The sequence below is a fragment of the Cheilinus undulatus genome, linkage group 3 (assembly GCF_018320785.1).
Source record: "Cheilinus undulatus linkage group 3, ASM1832078v1, whole genome shotgun sequence".
NCBI lineage: Eukaryota > Metazoa > Chordata > Actinopteri > Labriformes > Labridae > Cheilinus > Cheilinus undulatus.
In genome coordinates, this window is record NC_054867.1 from 1,777,914 (window position 1) to 1,794,285 (window position 16,372).

At 43.9% G+C, this 16,372-nt stretch overlaps 1 protein-coding gene across 1 annotated transcript in view; it reads right to left on the reverse strand.

Annotated features, from left to right (window-relative positions):
• The window catches only part of LOC121506940 (metabotropic glutamate receptor 7), a 449,909-nt gene that overhangs the window by 126,674 nt on the left and 306,863 nt on the right, over positions 1–16,372 (reverse strand). The window contains exon 7 of the mRNA XM_041783000.1: positions 346–485. Coding sequence (XP_041638934.1) covers positions 346–485 — 140 coding nt within the window. The remainder of the gene's footprint in view (positions 1–345; positions 486–16,372) is intronic.

Below are 16,372 nucleotides of genomic sequence, written 5' to 3' on the forward strand. Positions count from 1 at the left end.
GGTAGACATACTCAGGTTTCACCTGAAGAACAGGTCCAAGAGCAGTAGGACCATGTGGTTTCAGAGGTCACAGGTCAGTTTGCCCCTCTGTTTTTCAGGTCAGGTTTTGGTTCAACAGGGAAAAAGAAACCAGAAGTCAAGGACAAACATTTCTAGGTTTAAAGTTTTCTAGGTTAAAAAGGTTAAAAATCAGATGATTTTTCTCTATCAGACTTCCAACCACCATCCTGGGTGTGTTGCTAATGATGTCAGATCTCCCTTTAATGACTTTCAGGAAATGTTTATTTCTCAAAGCAGAAACCTTTCAGAATAAAAGCGGTCATATATTTTTGGGCATTGACTCACATTGAGCTGCAGGCTCTCCATCCACTGTCCGATCACTCTGTACCCCGGCCCGGTGGCGTTGTTCCACTGGTACTGAAACAGGTCGTAGCGTCCAGGAGCGTCGCCATTTCGGTTAAACGTCACCGCAGTACCGGCACTTCCTGTAAATGAAAAAGAGGATTAGTCAGAGAGTCAGCTGGTCAGGAAGTTAATCAGCTGGTCGATCAATCTTTCCGCTAAAACAGCTGTATTTTCTTAAATATTATTTTTGGGCTGTTAGCCTCTGAGTGAGAGGACAGCTGAAGAGAGACAGGAGACATGAGGAGAGAGAGAGAGACACCAACCAGTGCAGTGAGGACTACAGCATCAGTTGGCGCCTGCTCTGAGCTAGCACCGAGTAAAGCTGCATCATCAGGATCACCAGTGCAGTTCTTCTTGTTTCTGTCGTACATTCTCAGATGTTATCAATGCTTTAGTTTATGAAAGGTGTGCTTGACTTTAGAATGATCAGGTCTTTCATTATTCCAAGAGGGACACTTAAAAAATGAATAAAAACTTAAATTGTGGACCTTTGGCTGCGTCTTGAACTCTAATAACCTCCTGACTACAGGCTTGAATTGTTGAACATTTTAGCAAACCTGACCCATAATTGAACACAGAATTTAACATAATTCAACGTAATTATGGTGACATCAGTGCTCTGAAAAGTTCTCGCTGATGAAACTTCAAATCTGAATATTTATTTCCTGAAATGCAGGACTCTCTCTGTCCCGAGGCTTCTTCTAGCACCTCTCCTCACCATCATTTTATCCAAGAATCAGAAATGTTCTGACTCAGCTGTTCATGTTTTGTTCCAGTGATTCAGTTGACCAGTTTCATCATCGTCCAGCACTCCAGAGGCTTCAGCTGTGAGTCATAAAACGGCGTCCACGGGACTTCAGAGGTCTGAGTGAAGTGAGTAATATCAATGAATGGATGTCGATGAATGAACACAAAGATCTGATTTGTCAAACAGCTTTATTCGAACATACTGTGGGTTCCACATGACTAACAGTCTTTTTAACACTGATGGAGTGGATGTGGCTATCCTGCAGCAGGTGAACAGGCTGGAACGTCTGCACCTGCTTCATACGTCCACACGGCCCACTGGAAGAGCTTGTTTTATTCACTGAAAGGCTCTGACTGTGAAAAAAGATGGCACCAACCCTGTGGCTCCTTTTCTTTGCTCTGTTTGAGATGATTAAACGAATCATTGTTGTATTTTATCCTTGGCTGGTTTTTATGCAAATCAGACCGAAGTAATGACATCAAGGCCAACTGTTCCTGAAAATAAACCCATTAAAGGCGTCATCCATAAAACCAGTTTTCAAGCCAATCCAACAGACAAGAAGTTAGAGGAAACCCTAGAAATGGCTGCTCCATCCATGTTTTAAACAGAAATTCTACTTCCTGTTGATCTGGCAATTAGGGTCCAGGAGGCTTTTTTGTACGTCTCAGCATTTTAGATATGCATGCCAAATTTTATGTTCCTACCAATAATTGTGGAAAGAATACATTTTTGTTTGCAGAACATTCAAAATTACAAACCTCCTGTTGATCTGGCGATATGGATCCAAAAGGCCTTTTTGTAGGTCTTTGCATTCTACATATGCTTTCCAAATGTTACAGTCTCAGAGTGAATGGGCTGGAGCACCACCAATGAAACCCATATGGAACTCTTAACTTCTTCACTGGCCTTGTATCTAGCAATAGCTGTGGCAGTGAAAAGATCATAGGCACTTCAAAAACTACTTCCTGCTGCAGGGCGAAGAATTTCTCACCAGGCCAACAGCTTAATGCACAATTTCCACATAGGACGAGTACGCCGTGCACCGAGGCGCTGCGGGTTTGCTCCGGCCGGTGGTGAGTGACCTCGTCCACTGGAAGCGTTTCTGGAGCGGTGTGCAGCCCTGATCAGCAGGAAGAGATCACGGGGGGGCCTGTGAGTTCACACAGGAATGGTATCTCACCAGTGGACTAGTTTACCTTTTGGGGTTAATTACCTCTGCCAAGGCGGTTATGTGATCAGGTGGGTTTGTTCGTTTTTTAGCAACATAACTCAAAAAGTTGTTGGCAGATTTTGATGAAATTTTCAGGAAATGTCAGAAATGGCATCAGGAAGAACTGAATAGATTTTGGGACTGATCCGGATCACTGTCTGGATCCGGGATTTTTTTAAAGGATTCTGTACTGTTGGGAGATAGGGCTAATGGTGGAGGTCTGCGCTGTTACCACTTTACACCAGGAGATGGCGGACATGAGTAACTTCAATCCCAGCAGCATTTTTGGGTGTGTTTGTATTCAAAGTTTTGGAGTTTATAGAGTTTGAAAGACGCACGCCCGGTCGAGGAAACGAGTCGAAGCGTAACAGAGAGAAAGACAGCGAATTGTAGCGAGAATACTCACAATGCTGGGAGGAATAGAGGAATATTCACCCTCTGTCATGACTTCCAGTTGTCCAGTGAGACCATGGGTGCATTTGTTGGCACCAGTAGTGAAGCCAATGCTTTGCCTCACTGCATTTCCGAGTAATCAGCAAATGCCGTGGTGGGGGGCACATGGGGCGGATCCAGGAATTTTTTCAAGGATTCTGTACTATTGGGAGATAGGGCTAATGGCGGAGGTCTGCGCTCTCCAAGCGCTTTTCTAGTTTATCAGCTTTTCCAAAACTGCCACTAGAGAGGGAGCAATGTGATCCCTCTCTAGTCTAGCACTACAATCCTATGGTGCATAGCAGCACGGCCGCTTTATGTGGAAACTGGAAGTTAGCACACCTGAGAGCTCTGCAAAAATACAGGAATAATACTGAGCGAGATTTGGTGTGCTATTTCTTTTTTTTTAACCAGTCTTTTTGTGACAGAGAAAAATCTTTGAGGAGTCGTCATGGCCACGCCCACACATACATAGCTTAAAAAGAAGAAATTCTTCTTAAGATTGTGAAATTTGGCAGACATGTAGAATGCACACACCTTCAAAAGCCTCTTGGACCCACATCGCCATAAAAACAGGAAGTTTGCAATTTTGAATGTTCATTAAAAAAAAAAAAAAACTGTTCATTTCCAGACCTTGTTTATGAATTAATGCTACCAAAATTGATTAAGGTGTGATTAAATAAACCCTTGGACAGTCCTGTTTGCAGGAAGAGCCCGTTCGCTCCTATGGTTGGAGTTAGAGCTAAAATAACAACAACAACAACAATAACAACAACAACAATAACAACAACAACAACAACAACAATAATAATGATAATAATAATAATAATATATAATAATAATAATAACATTAATAAAATAAATAATGATAATAATAATGATAGTAATAATAATAATAATACTAACATTAATAAAATAAATAATGACAATAATAATAATAATAATAATACTAACATTAATAAAATAAATAATGATAATGATAATAATAATAATAATAACATTAATAAAATAAATAATAATAATAATAATAATAATAATAATAATAATACTAACATTAATAAAATAAATAAATAATAATAATAATAATAATAATAATACTAACATTAATAAAATAAATAATAATAATAATAATAATAATAATACTAACATTAATAAAATAAATAATAATAATAATAATAATAATAATAATAATAATAACTATACTGATCACTGGTTGATTAAACTGTCATCAGTGACAGCACAGCTGAGACACGGAAGCATTAATCTGGCTTCATCCCGACCTCTAGGATGCTGGTTCTACCCTCGTCTCCCTCGCTGTGGGGACGGCGTTTGTGTGTCAGGATGCTGAGTGGGTGCAGACCCGGGTCAATGATCTGCACACAAAGAGACGTCAGCGTGGCGTTATGTGAGATGACAGTTTGCCTTCATTAATGCAGAAGCTTCCTCTTCAGTCGTAGATGCTAAGTACATTAGCATGACACAGTCATCCCACCAAACACGCCAACACAGACGCACCCGCTCTTAAACATGCACGCACTCGTTTCCCACATGAATGAATAATGCTGCACACACATACAGCCGCCTCATTATACAGAAGGACGGGCCAGCTCTGAGGAATGGAAGTATTAAAAATAATGTTTTGAGAAAGAAAAGAAGAAAGCCTTAAAATGCTAATGTGATGTGCTTTATGACAAATTGAAAATATTCTAAAGAAAAGGAGGCTAAGCGTTGCAGACTGGAAAAAAAAGAAATAATAAGAAGCAGCAATAACCGGCAGAGTTTTCTCCAAAAACAGCCGTTTCTGACCCGAGGATATCCTGAATTCTTCTCTCTTTTTCTTTTTTATTGAAGTCTAAAGCTATCCATCCCTCTCCTACATCGCCAGACCCTTTCTACTCTCTCTCTCTTCAATTTTCACCCCATTTTTATGTCCCTCTCTATCTGCATCCTGCCTGCTTTCACTCTAAATTAAATACAGACTTGAAAGGGACTCGTGGCCCACACCAAAGCGAGACGAGCCAAAGTAAATAAACACGGTGTCTTTGGGCCGAGGGGAGAAAGAGAGAAGAGAGTAATAATGAAAGAGAGAGATGGAGCTGAGGGAACGTGGACAGAAAGCCCACCCTAACGGAGGACAGGGATTAATAACGGCTCAGAGAAAGTGGCCACATCCAACTGAAGGCTGTTAGAAAACCACACCAGGATTAGCTACCTATAGGATCATGGTAAATGGACGTTCTGCTGCTTTATCTGGGATTCTGACCAACTTTAAATGTATAATAATAATAATAATAATAACTTTATTTATAAAGCACTTTTAAAAACATGGGTTTACAAAGTGCTTTGACATGTGCAGAGGCAAACAGAAGAACAGAGCAACAAACCCAGACAAAAGACAAGAAGACAAGACGTGACACGCAAACAACATCGGCAGAATCCAAACACTTGAAGAAACTAACCAAAAATATGGATGAGATAATAACTCACCAGCATCAAAATACATTGAAACACGGACGTCATGGGGTGCCATGCAAACTGGGACATCACAGACATCAATTAGAGAGCAGGCATGAAACCATACTGCACCAGTAAGACATCATGAACATCATCAGGATGCAGGCAAGACACGGACATCAAGTACCATAAAACAATAGGAACCCAGGCAATGCAGGAACCCAGCTACACGGGCTGAGACCGAGAGGACCAACATTAAAACCGGAGAAATTTAAAGACAAACACAGAGGAGTAAAAATAAAACAGGAAATACATGAGAAAAGGCTGAAAATGTGAGTGAAGAGGGCAAAAACAGAAAGTAAAGTAAGATAAAACACGCACTAAAACTGTAAAAGCGGTAAAACTGATCAATATTATAACAAAGGTAAACTAAAGGGAAGCAATAAAGACATAATAGCAATAAAATGAGGAAGACAGTAACGATTAAAAACAGCTAAGGGGCAAGGAGGTACAATGAGGTCAACAGGGAGTAAAGGTGAGATTAAGAGAAAATAAAATAAGATGGGAAACTAAAATCGGTAGGAATCTATGAGAAGATAAAAACTAAATAATAAGAAGATAACATCACATAAAAGCCAGTCTATAATAATAATAATAATAATAATAATATCTTGAATTTATATAGCGCCTTTCAAGAAACCCAAGGACGCTTTACAGGAACACATAGACATGGACAAACTATGTGAGGGGTAGGATGAGTGTAAGGGGTGGTTTAGTGAAGACTGTAGGCTGTGGTGAACAGGTGGTGCTTGAGACGTTTTTTGAAAATGTCCAGAGATGGAGCTCTATGAATGTCTGCAGGAAGAGTGTTCCAGAGGGTGGGAGCTGCAGCACTGAAGGCTCTGTCTCCATAGGTTCGGAGTTTGGTTTTGGGCATGGAAAGTAGGCCGGTGTCTGAAGATCGAAGGTTGCGGGATGGTGTGTATGGATGGAGGAGATCAGAAAGGTACTGGGGAGCCAGAGCATGGAGAGATTCGTATGTGAGGAGGAGGACTTTGTAGTTGATACGGGACTTGATAGGGAGCCAGTGGAGGTAGATGAGGGTCGGAGTGATGTGTTGCCAGGGTCTAGTGCGGGTGAGAACTCTAGCTGCAGAGTTTTGGACGTACTGAAGCCTGTCCAGGGTTTTGCTGGGAACTCCAGACAGGACTCCATTACAGTAGTCCAGGCGGGAGGTTATGAAAGCATGAATGAGTGTTTCAGCCACAGAATCAGGGAGTGATGGTCGGAGTCTGGAGATGTTCTTGAGATGATAGAAGGTAGATTTGGTGACAGACTTTATGTGGGACTGGAAGGAGAGGGTGGAGTCCAGGATGACGCCCAGGTTTCGGACCTCAGAGGACGGACAGATGGAGGTCCCGTCCACATCGAGCATGAGATCTCCAACCTTCTGCAGCAGCGCTTTGGGGGCCACCACCATGAGCTCTGTTTTATTGCTGTTGAGTTTGAGTTGGTTAGAGGTCATCCAGGCTTTGATGTCATGGAGACAGTTTACCAGGGAGTGGGGAGGGAGCTGAGTGGATGGTTTGGTGCTGAGATAGAGTTGGGTGTCATCTGCATAAGAGTGGAAGCTGAGACCGTGTTTGTGAATAATCTGTCCAAGGGGAAGCATGTAGATGGTGAAAAGGAGAGGTCCAAGAACAGAGCCTTGAGGCACGCCCTGGTTAACTGGGGCGGGGGATGAGTGAGAGGTGCCGATGGTAACAAACTGTTTTCTTTGTGAGAGATATGAGTGAAACCAGGAGAGAGCTGTATCAGTGATGCCAAGATGGTGAGACAGGCGGTCAAGGAGGATGGTGTGGGATATTGTGTCGAAGGCAGCGGTTAGGTCAAGGAGAATGAGGAGGCTGATGTGTCCAGAATCTGCAGCTGTGAGGAGGTCGTTGGTTATTTTGATAAGGGCGGTCTCAGTGCTGTGGTGAGTGTGAAATCCTGATTGAAGAGGTTCATGGAGCTCACGGTTGGACATGTGTTGCTGGAGTTGGGCAGCGACTGCTTTTTCGAGAATTTTGCTGATGAAGGGAAGGTTGGAGATCGGTCGATAGTTGGAGAGGTCCTCCGGGTCTGACCCAGGCTTCTTGATGATGGGGGTTACTGAGGCAGTTTTGAAGGATGAGGGGACAATTCCAGATGATAATGAGGTGTTGATGATGTCTACCATGATGGGAAACAGAACAGACAGAGATGCTTTCACCAGTGGTGTGGGCATGGGGTCGAGGGAGCAGGTGGATGCCTTGGCCTTCTTGACCCATTCAGTCACTTGGAGAGTGTCCACGGGTGTGAAGCAGGAAAGACGGCAGTGAGGCGGAGGAGCGGTGTCCTGATGTGAAGTGAAATCCTGAGGTGGAGGTCCAGATGATAGTTGCTGCTGGATGGAGGCAACTTTATCCTGGAAAAACTGCAGGTGCCTAGTGCAGCGGTCGAAGTTGGCTGGGGAATGAAGGTTGTCAATGGGGCGGAGAAGGCGATTTATTGTGGAGAAGAGCATCAGGGGATGGTTTTGCTGGTCACTGATGAGGGATGAGTAGTAGCTGGACTTTGCTCTGGAGAGAGCTTCTTTGTAGGAGCGCACATGCTCTTTATAGGCCTCCAGATGGACGGTGAGGCCAGATTTTTTAGAAAGTCTCTCCAGCTGTCGGCCAGAAGCCTTCATGAAGCGGAGTTCAGCAGTGTACCAGGGGGCTGGGTGGGTAAAGGAGACTGAGCGAGTCTTCAGAGGGGCGAGAGAATACAGGCTGAGGGATAGTGCTGTATTGTAGTGATTTGCCAGGGCATCAACTGTGGTTATAGGGTGTGTAGTGGTCAGGTTGGTAGCTAACATGTTCTTGAGGGCTGGGATGCTTATTGACTTGAGGTTACGGAAAGTGATGTTGCGTTTTGTAAGCTGTCTGGGGAGGGGGGTGGGGATAGAGAAGAAAACAGCATGGTGATCTGAGATGGCTAGGTCCAGGCATTGTGGAATGCATGGGGTGAGACCAGTGGAGCACACAAGATCCAGTGTGTGACCTTTGGAGTGGGTGGGTCCTTGGACATGCTGTGTGATGTTGAAGCAGTCCAGTAGTGATAGAAATTTGGAGATGAGTGTGCAGCTGGTGGAGCCAACGTGGATATTGAAGTCTCCAAGGAGAAGTATGGAAGAAGACCTGGAGCAGACAGAGGTGAGGAGCTCAGACAGGTCAGACAGGAAGGTGGTAGTTGCTTTGGGAGGCCGGTAGGTGAGGACGATCTGAAGCGGAGCTGATCCAGTGAGAGATGTTTAGACACTCGAGAGCTGAGGTGCTGGGTGCTGGTAGCTCCTTAACCTGGAAATCTTCTCTATAGATCACGGCCAGCCCCCCACCGCGACCAGTGGTGCCAGGTTTTTGGATATACACATAGCCAGGTGGGGTTGCTTGATTAAGTGTGAAGTAGTCGTTTGGGCTTTGCCAGGTTTCAGTCAGACATAAGAAGTCTACTTTCCTGTCTGTGATGATGTCATGGATGAGGTGGGCTTTGTTGTTTATGGACCGGGCATTTTGCAGCATAAATGTGGTGGAAATGTTTGAAGATGATAAGCAGAGGGGAGTGGGAGGGACGTTGGGGCATCTGAGAGGTCTCAGGTTACTGAGCTGTACGTGTGGTTTGTTGTGATGACGTCGTCGAGAGTGGGCAGGGCGCCGGTCTGACTGGACTGTGGGGACGGCGTGGCTGGAGTAAACAAACTTTAGTTTCTGTGCTCTGTGGATATAACGAGGACGACGCAGAAGGCCGAGGGATTTAATGTCTGTAAGACAGGCTGGAGTAGAGAAAGAGATGAGGTTGAGAAGCTGCTGGGGCGAGTATTTGAAGAGCACCATGTTAGCTGCGTGAGGAAGCAGTGGGAGCAGGCTGCTGCTAGCTAGCTATCCGCTAGCCCACAGAGGCTAACAGCTGATCGGCGGCTACAAGCTAACAGCTAAACCGGCATCTAGCCGGGAAATCCTGATGGAAGATTCACAGGTGGTCAGGAGAGAATGCTCAAGATTCGAAGGGGAAAAGCACATTTGGAGCTCTGGTGGGACACTTGCTAAGACAGGGGGCTAGAGGTTAGCCGGAGGACGCTAACAGCTGATCGGTGGCTACGAGCTAACAGCTAATCTGAAAGGAATTACGGTTCACAGGCGTCTAGCTGGGAAAACCTAATGGAAGATCCACAAGTGGTCAGGAGAGAATGCTCAAAATTCGAAGGGGAAAAGCACATTCGAAGCTCCGGTGGGACACTTGCTAAGATAGGGGGCTAGAGGTTAGCCGGAGGACGCTAACAGCTGTGGGGCGGTGAGTACTTCGGCTGACGACAACACAAGGTTCGTTGTAACAAAGTTAGAGCTAACTGATATCAATCAGCACTCGATTGGATGGTTTAGCAACAGCAGAGGAACAGCAGAACTACAAGAAATAATCGATGTTAAGCGAAAGCAGACAGTTTTCTTAGGATCGTGAAGCGGCGACAAACACGCCAGCGTCCTCACACATCCGGCGCATGCGAGTTTTAAGAAGTGATTTAAAAGATGTCAATGATTCTGCATGCCTTATTTCCTCAGGTAGGTCGTTCCAAAGTCGAGGGGCTCTGATGGAGAAGGCCCTGTCACCCTTAGATTTGAGTCTCGAGTCTTTTGGTCATTCAGCATCCATGCTATTTGCCACTGTGCCTGTGTGTCCCTGTTATAATCTAGATTATTGATACAAACTGGCTGATGATTTCGTTTCAAAAAATTAAATTACTTGAAATCAGGACTAAAATCTCGGGACATGTATTGACTAAACTGGATTTAAACTATAAAGGTTAAAAACGTGATTAAAACTAAAAAATATAATATAAAGACTAAGAATAAATTCATAATATCTTCTCAGGTGAACTGTGCATCATTTATTTTTTACTTCATGACAGTGTAATTGTTCAAAGACCCTGAAAACACAACTTCCTTTTTCATGGCAAACATGCAGTCACACCCTCAAAGTTTTCTAAGCGAGATGAAGAACTTTTTTTCAGTAAGGTATCTTGTAGCTGTAAACTAAATTGATGATTTGATGATTTAGTCAAAACGGTGGATTTTCCACTGGAGTTAGGGGGCGTGTCCATGATTTTTAATGCATAATTAGAGGGTGTTAAGGGGTGTTTAGGTCTAATTAGGGGCGTGGCTAATGTGACTACATGTTGTAGATATTTGTCAGGAGGTTGAAGACCTCCTCAGCGCTGCCTCTTTGTTGCTAGTTGATCTGAAGTTATGCTGTGTTTTATTGTACTCAGAACTCGGATAAATCCGACCTCCGAATCAGAAAAGTGCAATAGAACGGCCCTTGAGCTCGGGACTACGACTCAGGAATTTAGGTAGGATCCAAGCAGCCCGGATCGGTCGGGACGTAGCAAAATGGCGTCGCACACCGTGAGAGTCACTTTCTCCTCAACTTTTACTTTTACGTGTCGTCTAATTTAGCATTTGTGTAACTACAGTACAGGCCTCTGCACAGCTCGCTGTGATGCGATGTGAATTTTTGATCCTCGAAAAACATCAAAACAAACGTCAGCTCACTGCGGCTGGCCATGTTTTCCGAGCTTATGCAATGAAACGCATTTACCTCGGAAGTCGGAATTTCCGACCTGGATTTTTCCAAGTTTTGAGTACAATCAAACACAGCATTAGTCTGAGACAGCGTTTCCAATATGGCGATCGCCATGGGCCGACTCCTTCAGTTACCAGATGGCAGACTTATTGTCCGGTATTTTCTAACGCCTCTGTGAAACTGGATTCTAAAGTTTCTATTTATCCGACTGCTCGTCTGTGAAATAATGAAGAGGATACAATCCTCCATGATGCATCAATCACTGACACTAAATCTCCACAAATCAGACGGTGAGACCAGTAAAGATGCACATTAAAGACAATATGTGAGAGAAGAATTACTGCCGAGAAAGTCTGAGTCGACTCTCCGTCTGCTGAGGATTAAACCAGACTCTCGTGGATTTAAAGTTTAAGATCCTGATGTCGAACTAGAGAGAGTTTCTTCTTTATTTACCCATCACAAGTATTTTTTTGAATGTCTTTTTTCCCAGCAGCGCTTCCTTCAGTCCGTGGCGGTTTTGTTTGTGGGAGTAATGAGCCGTTCGCTGGGGTCGGCTGAAAATGGAGCTGGATGGATGTTCACACGCAGCTCTGTCAGGCTTTTAATAAAAGTTATGGAGTGTGAGGAGCTGCTGCTCTTCACTCTTTAGTTTCTGTCCTTTTCCTCAAACATTTACAAAGAAGAAACAGAAAAGTTAAAGAAAAAAATCATCAAAAACCTGAGTCAGAATATTAGAGAAAACCTTCAACGCTGCAGACTTTGAGCTCATGTAAATCATATTTAAGGCTCTATGTTTGGACTCCCAGAATGAGAACATGCTTTTAGTTTGGAGTTCTGCAAATTCTTCAACCATAATTCTGATTTCAGCGAGATTACCCCTGTGGTGAGTTTGGAACAGTTTCTCAAAAAGTTGTTTTGAAGATGCAAATTTCAGTAAAAAAAATAAAAAAATAACCAATACAAAGTCAGACTCTGAAATCAATAATAATGAATATGTAAAGTCTGGCTCAGTATTCAGAATAAATTAAAAAAGTTAGCACTGATTATAAATGCAACTTTAGATTTCTCTCTGAAATTTTACAAATAAAAAAACAACTCTGCATCTTCAGTACTTTAAAGACTTATCTACCAAATTTAACCTTCAGCTCTTCATTTATACAAACTTTATTGCTTTTCTCAACTGGAAATACAGAAACACAAACACACCTGCAGAGAGGTGGTTTCAACAGCAGGTGAAGGTAGAGAGGGGATGTGTGCTCCATAACTGATGCTGATTGGTCCAAACCCAACGGTGGCACAGATGTTCTACTGGGAGCTTTTCAGGATGGATTTGTCTGTTTTTAGGTGAAAACTCTGGAAAATTCATTTGCTTTACAAGGCTGAAGTTCACCTCACATAGAGGGTGGGATAACCGTGTCTATGGGGGAGAAAAACCACATCTCTCTGTGAGGGAATTCAGCCTGATCACTCTCAGTGTGAGTCCATCAGAGCTATACCAGGTGTGTTTGAGCTGATTGGCCATGACATGACACCTGGGCTGCAGCACTCTGTGCTGACTCACTGATTCACCTTCAGAGATACTGAGACCATCTCTCTGGTTATTTTGAGGGTGGGTGTTTTCATGAAAGAGTTTCATAACCATATCTGAAAGTTTCTAGAAGATCCTAAGTTTATCAGTCACTTGAAGACCATTGTGTGTCAGGGCTAAGAGATTTAGCTCAGCCATTTATTGAGTTTTCTCAGTCTCCTGAGTTGTCAGCTGCTTGGCAGCGGTGGTTTAGTTTCTTGATTATATTTAGAGAAGAAGGTTTTAGGTTATCACTTACGAACATATAGTTTTTGTTTTCTTTCCCCTCCCTCTATTGATCTTTACGGAAGAGTATTAGGGCCACTGTAAAAAAAAATTTTTGAGACAATTTTTTTTTTTTCAATTGTGAGATTAAAGTCAGAATTCTGAGATTAAAGTCAGAATTCTGAGATTAAAGTCAGAATTCTGACTTTATTCTTCAAATGAAAAAAAAAGTCTCAAATGTTTTTTTTCTCAGAATTCTGACTTTAATCTCACAATTCTGACTCTTTTCTCACACTTGAAAAAAAAAAAATTGTCTCAAATTTTTTTTTTCAATGGCCCTAATACTCTTCCGTAGATCTTTGCCATTTTAGTGGTTATCTTTTTTATGGATAACTTTGTAAAACCGATTGCCTGCATTTAGGTAATTTAACCCCATCCATGAGGATTGTCAACCCCACCGATAGGAAAGTTTAGCCCCACCTATGGAGTAAATTAACCCCACCCATCAGTTCAGTCAACCCCACCTTTCAGGAATGACAACCCCAGTTATAAGGTAAGTTAACCCCGCCCATCAGGTCAGTTAACCCCACCCATCAGTTCAGTTAACCTCACCCATCAGGTTAGTTAACCCCACCCATCAGGTCAGTTAACCTCACCCACCAGGTTAGATAACCCCACCCATCAGGTAAGTTAACCCCACCCATCAGGTCAGTTAACCCCACCCATCAGGTCAGTTAACCTCACCCATCAGGTCAGTTAACCCCACCCATCAGGTCAGTTAACCTCACCCACCAGGTTAGATAACCCCACCCATCAGGTCAGTTAACCCCACCCACCAGGTTAGATAACCCCACCCATCAGGTCAGTTAACCCCACCCATCAGGTCAGTTAACCTCACCCACCAGGTTAGATAACCCCACCCATCAGGTCAGTTAACCCCACCCACCAGGTTAGATAACCCCACCCATCAGGTCAGTTAACCCCACCCATCAGGTCAGTTAACCCCACCCATCAGGTCAGTTAACCTCACCCACCAGGTTAGATAACCCCACCCATCAGGTCAGTTAACCCCACCCATCAGGTCAGTTAACCCCACCCATCAGGTCAGTTAACCCCACCCATCAGGTCAGTTAACCCCACCCATCAGGTCAGTTAACCCCACCCATCAGGTCAGTTAACCTCACCCATCAGGTCAGTTAACCCCACCCATCAGGTCAGTTAACCTCACCCACCAGGTTAGATAACCTCACCCATCAGGTCAGTTAACCCCACCCACCAGGTTAGATAACCCCACCCATCAGGTCAGTTAACCCCACCCATCAGGTCAGTTAACCTCACCCACCAGGTTAGATAACCCCACCCATCAGGTCAGTTAACCCCACCCACCAGGTTAGATAACCCCACCCATCAGGTCAGTTAACCCCACCCATCAGGTCAGTTAACCTCACCCACCAGGTTAGATAACCCCACCCATCAGGTCAGTTAACCCCACCCATCCGGTCAGTTAACCCCACCCAGCAGGTCAGTTAACCTCACCCACCAGGTCAGTTAACCTCACCCATCAGGTTAGTTAACCCCACCCATCAGGTCAGTTAACCCCACCCATCAGGTCAGTTAACCCCACCCACCAGGTTAGATAACCCCACCCATCAGGTCAGTTAACCCCACCCATCAGGTCAGTTAACCTCACCCACCAGGTTAGATAACCCCACCCATCAGGTCAGTTAACCCCACCCATCCGGTCAGTTAACCCCACCCAGCAGGTCAGTTAACCTCACCCACCAGGTCAGTTAACCTCACCCATCAGGTTAGTTAACCCCACCCATCAGGTCAGTTAACCCCACCCACCAGGTCAGTTAACCTCACCCACCAGGTTAGTTAACCCCGCCCATCAGGTTAGTTAAGCCCACCTATAGGGCTCTGTCCTTGTTTAAAAATGTTGGAACATAAAAATGAAATGTTAGTGTTGATTGTAACACAGATCTGTAGGTCTGACATATAAAGAACTCAAACATTTGTAGAATAACTGATTTAAATCCAGAAAGTGATGGTCCGAGCCCCGGTCTCCCCTCAGCAGTGTCTCAGTAAGCTAGAGGACAGCGGTCCATCATCAGCCAGTCATGCTGAAAGAATTAAAGGGATTTATGATCACAAACATCATGTTAATGTAAATGACAGCCTGCATTATAGATCTCATTCTGTTAAAATAAACGCTTTGGCATTTTTAACGGTTTATATGTTCGTTGTTGTTGTTGGATTTAGATAAATAAGGGTTAAAAAAGGGGGGGCCATGGATGTGAAGGGCCCGGTGCTGGGGTTTGCCTTGGGCCATGAATTTGCTGAACCCCCCCCTGAATGGAGCCACTCTCAGTGGTTCTAGGGGAATATCAGAGTTTAGAATTCAGGTAGCATAGGAGCCCAGTGTGAGTGCTTTTCAGTGAAGATTCCTGTGATTGAAAGCAGCGACGGTCTGCCGCTCTGAAGGGAAAGATTGCATACATCATGTGGGCCGTGTGTGCATGCAGCTCGGCGCTTATATGTGACCATGAGGAGAAAACGAAGAGGATGCTCCTTTAATAAAGCTCCTTTCATTAGCTCCCCCTGCTCTGTGCTGTCTTCATCACAGTGCTGAAAAGTCTCTCTGGTGGAATCTCTGCTTTTCATCTCATGTCTAAGCTGATGCGTAAATATTTAAGGAGGAAAGATACACACCGATCAATAAAAACAAAGATGAGAATGAAAAGGCTGACGACATCTGAAGAAGGATCTGAGAGTGGCTGTGAGTGTCTTCTTTAAAGTCTTTGAGCTCTCTGCAGCTTCAGCCTGATAAAGAAAAGCTTTAATTGTCAGAAACTGATTCTCTATTTAACAGAGAGGCGACTTTGAAAGAGCTAAACGCTCTGTTTGGTGTCTGTTTGGTGTCTGTTTGGCGACTGCGGCTCAATTAGTCATTCCTGCTGCGAGCAGACGACTGCTGCAGATCAATACCAGGGTTAATAGCTGCAACAGGCTGCACACAACAACCTCTTTATATGGAATGTATTTTGTTTCTCAGTCGATATTTGGCTGCTGTTTGTTTCTGCAGAAAGAGGAATGCTCTGCCTGCTAGAAAATGGAGTTCTTTTAGCACTATCTCTGAAATATTCTCCATGGTACAGCAGAGGAAACATAAAGGAGGCAAAGGCAGGAGCGCTGTGAGATAATCCTGCTCCTTTTCTTCTCCTTGGTAATTATTAAACCTGTAATAAACGCAGACAGAGAGCGCTGCTCACCTGCCACTTTCTTTTCAAATGAGCACGTTTCAGGCTTCGCTAATTACCCCATAAAAGAATCTCTCTGGAGGGGGAGATTTCCACGGCTCTGCCTTCTGCATTCAAGCCATAAAAGTATGCAAATAATATGCTGAGTAATGCAGGTGCGACTGCAAACAGCTCGTTATATAAATGGAGTGGTGCGATATTTACCAAAGGGGCTGAATATTTGTGAAAACTGCTGAAAAGTTGACATGCTTCACATTTACAGCTCTCCTCTGATTCTCAGGCTCATTTATAGAAACAGTGAAGACATTTCTGCATTAAAGGAACATTTACCAAAACAATGGAGTTAATCTAAAGGCTGTAACTCTGCAGAGAGGAAAGGAAATCACTGTGGCATCAGGCAGACGGGAGGCTTAGGAATCCACCACTCAAAG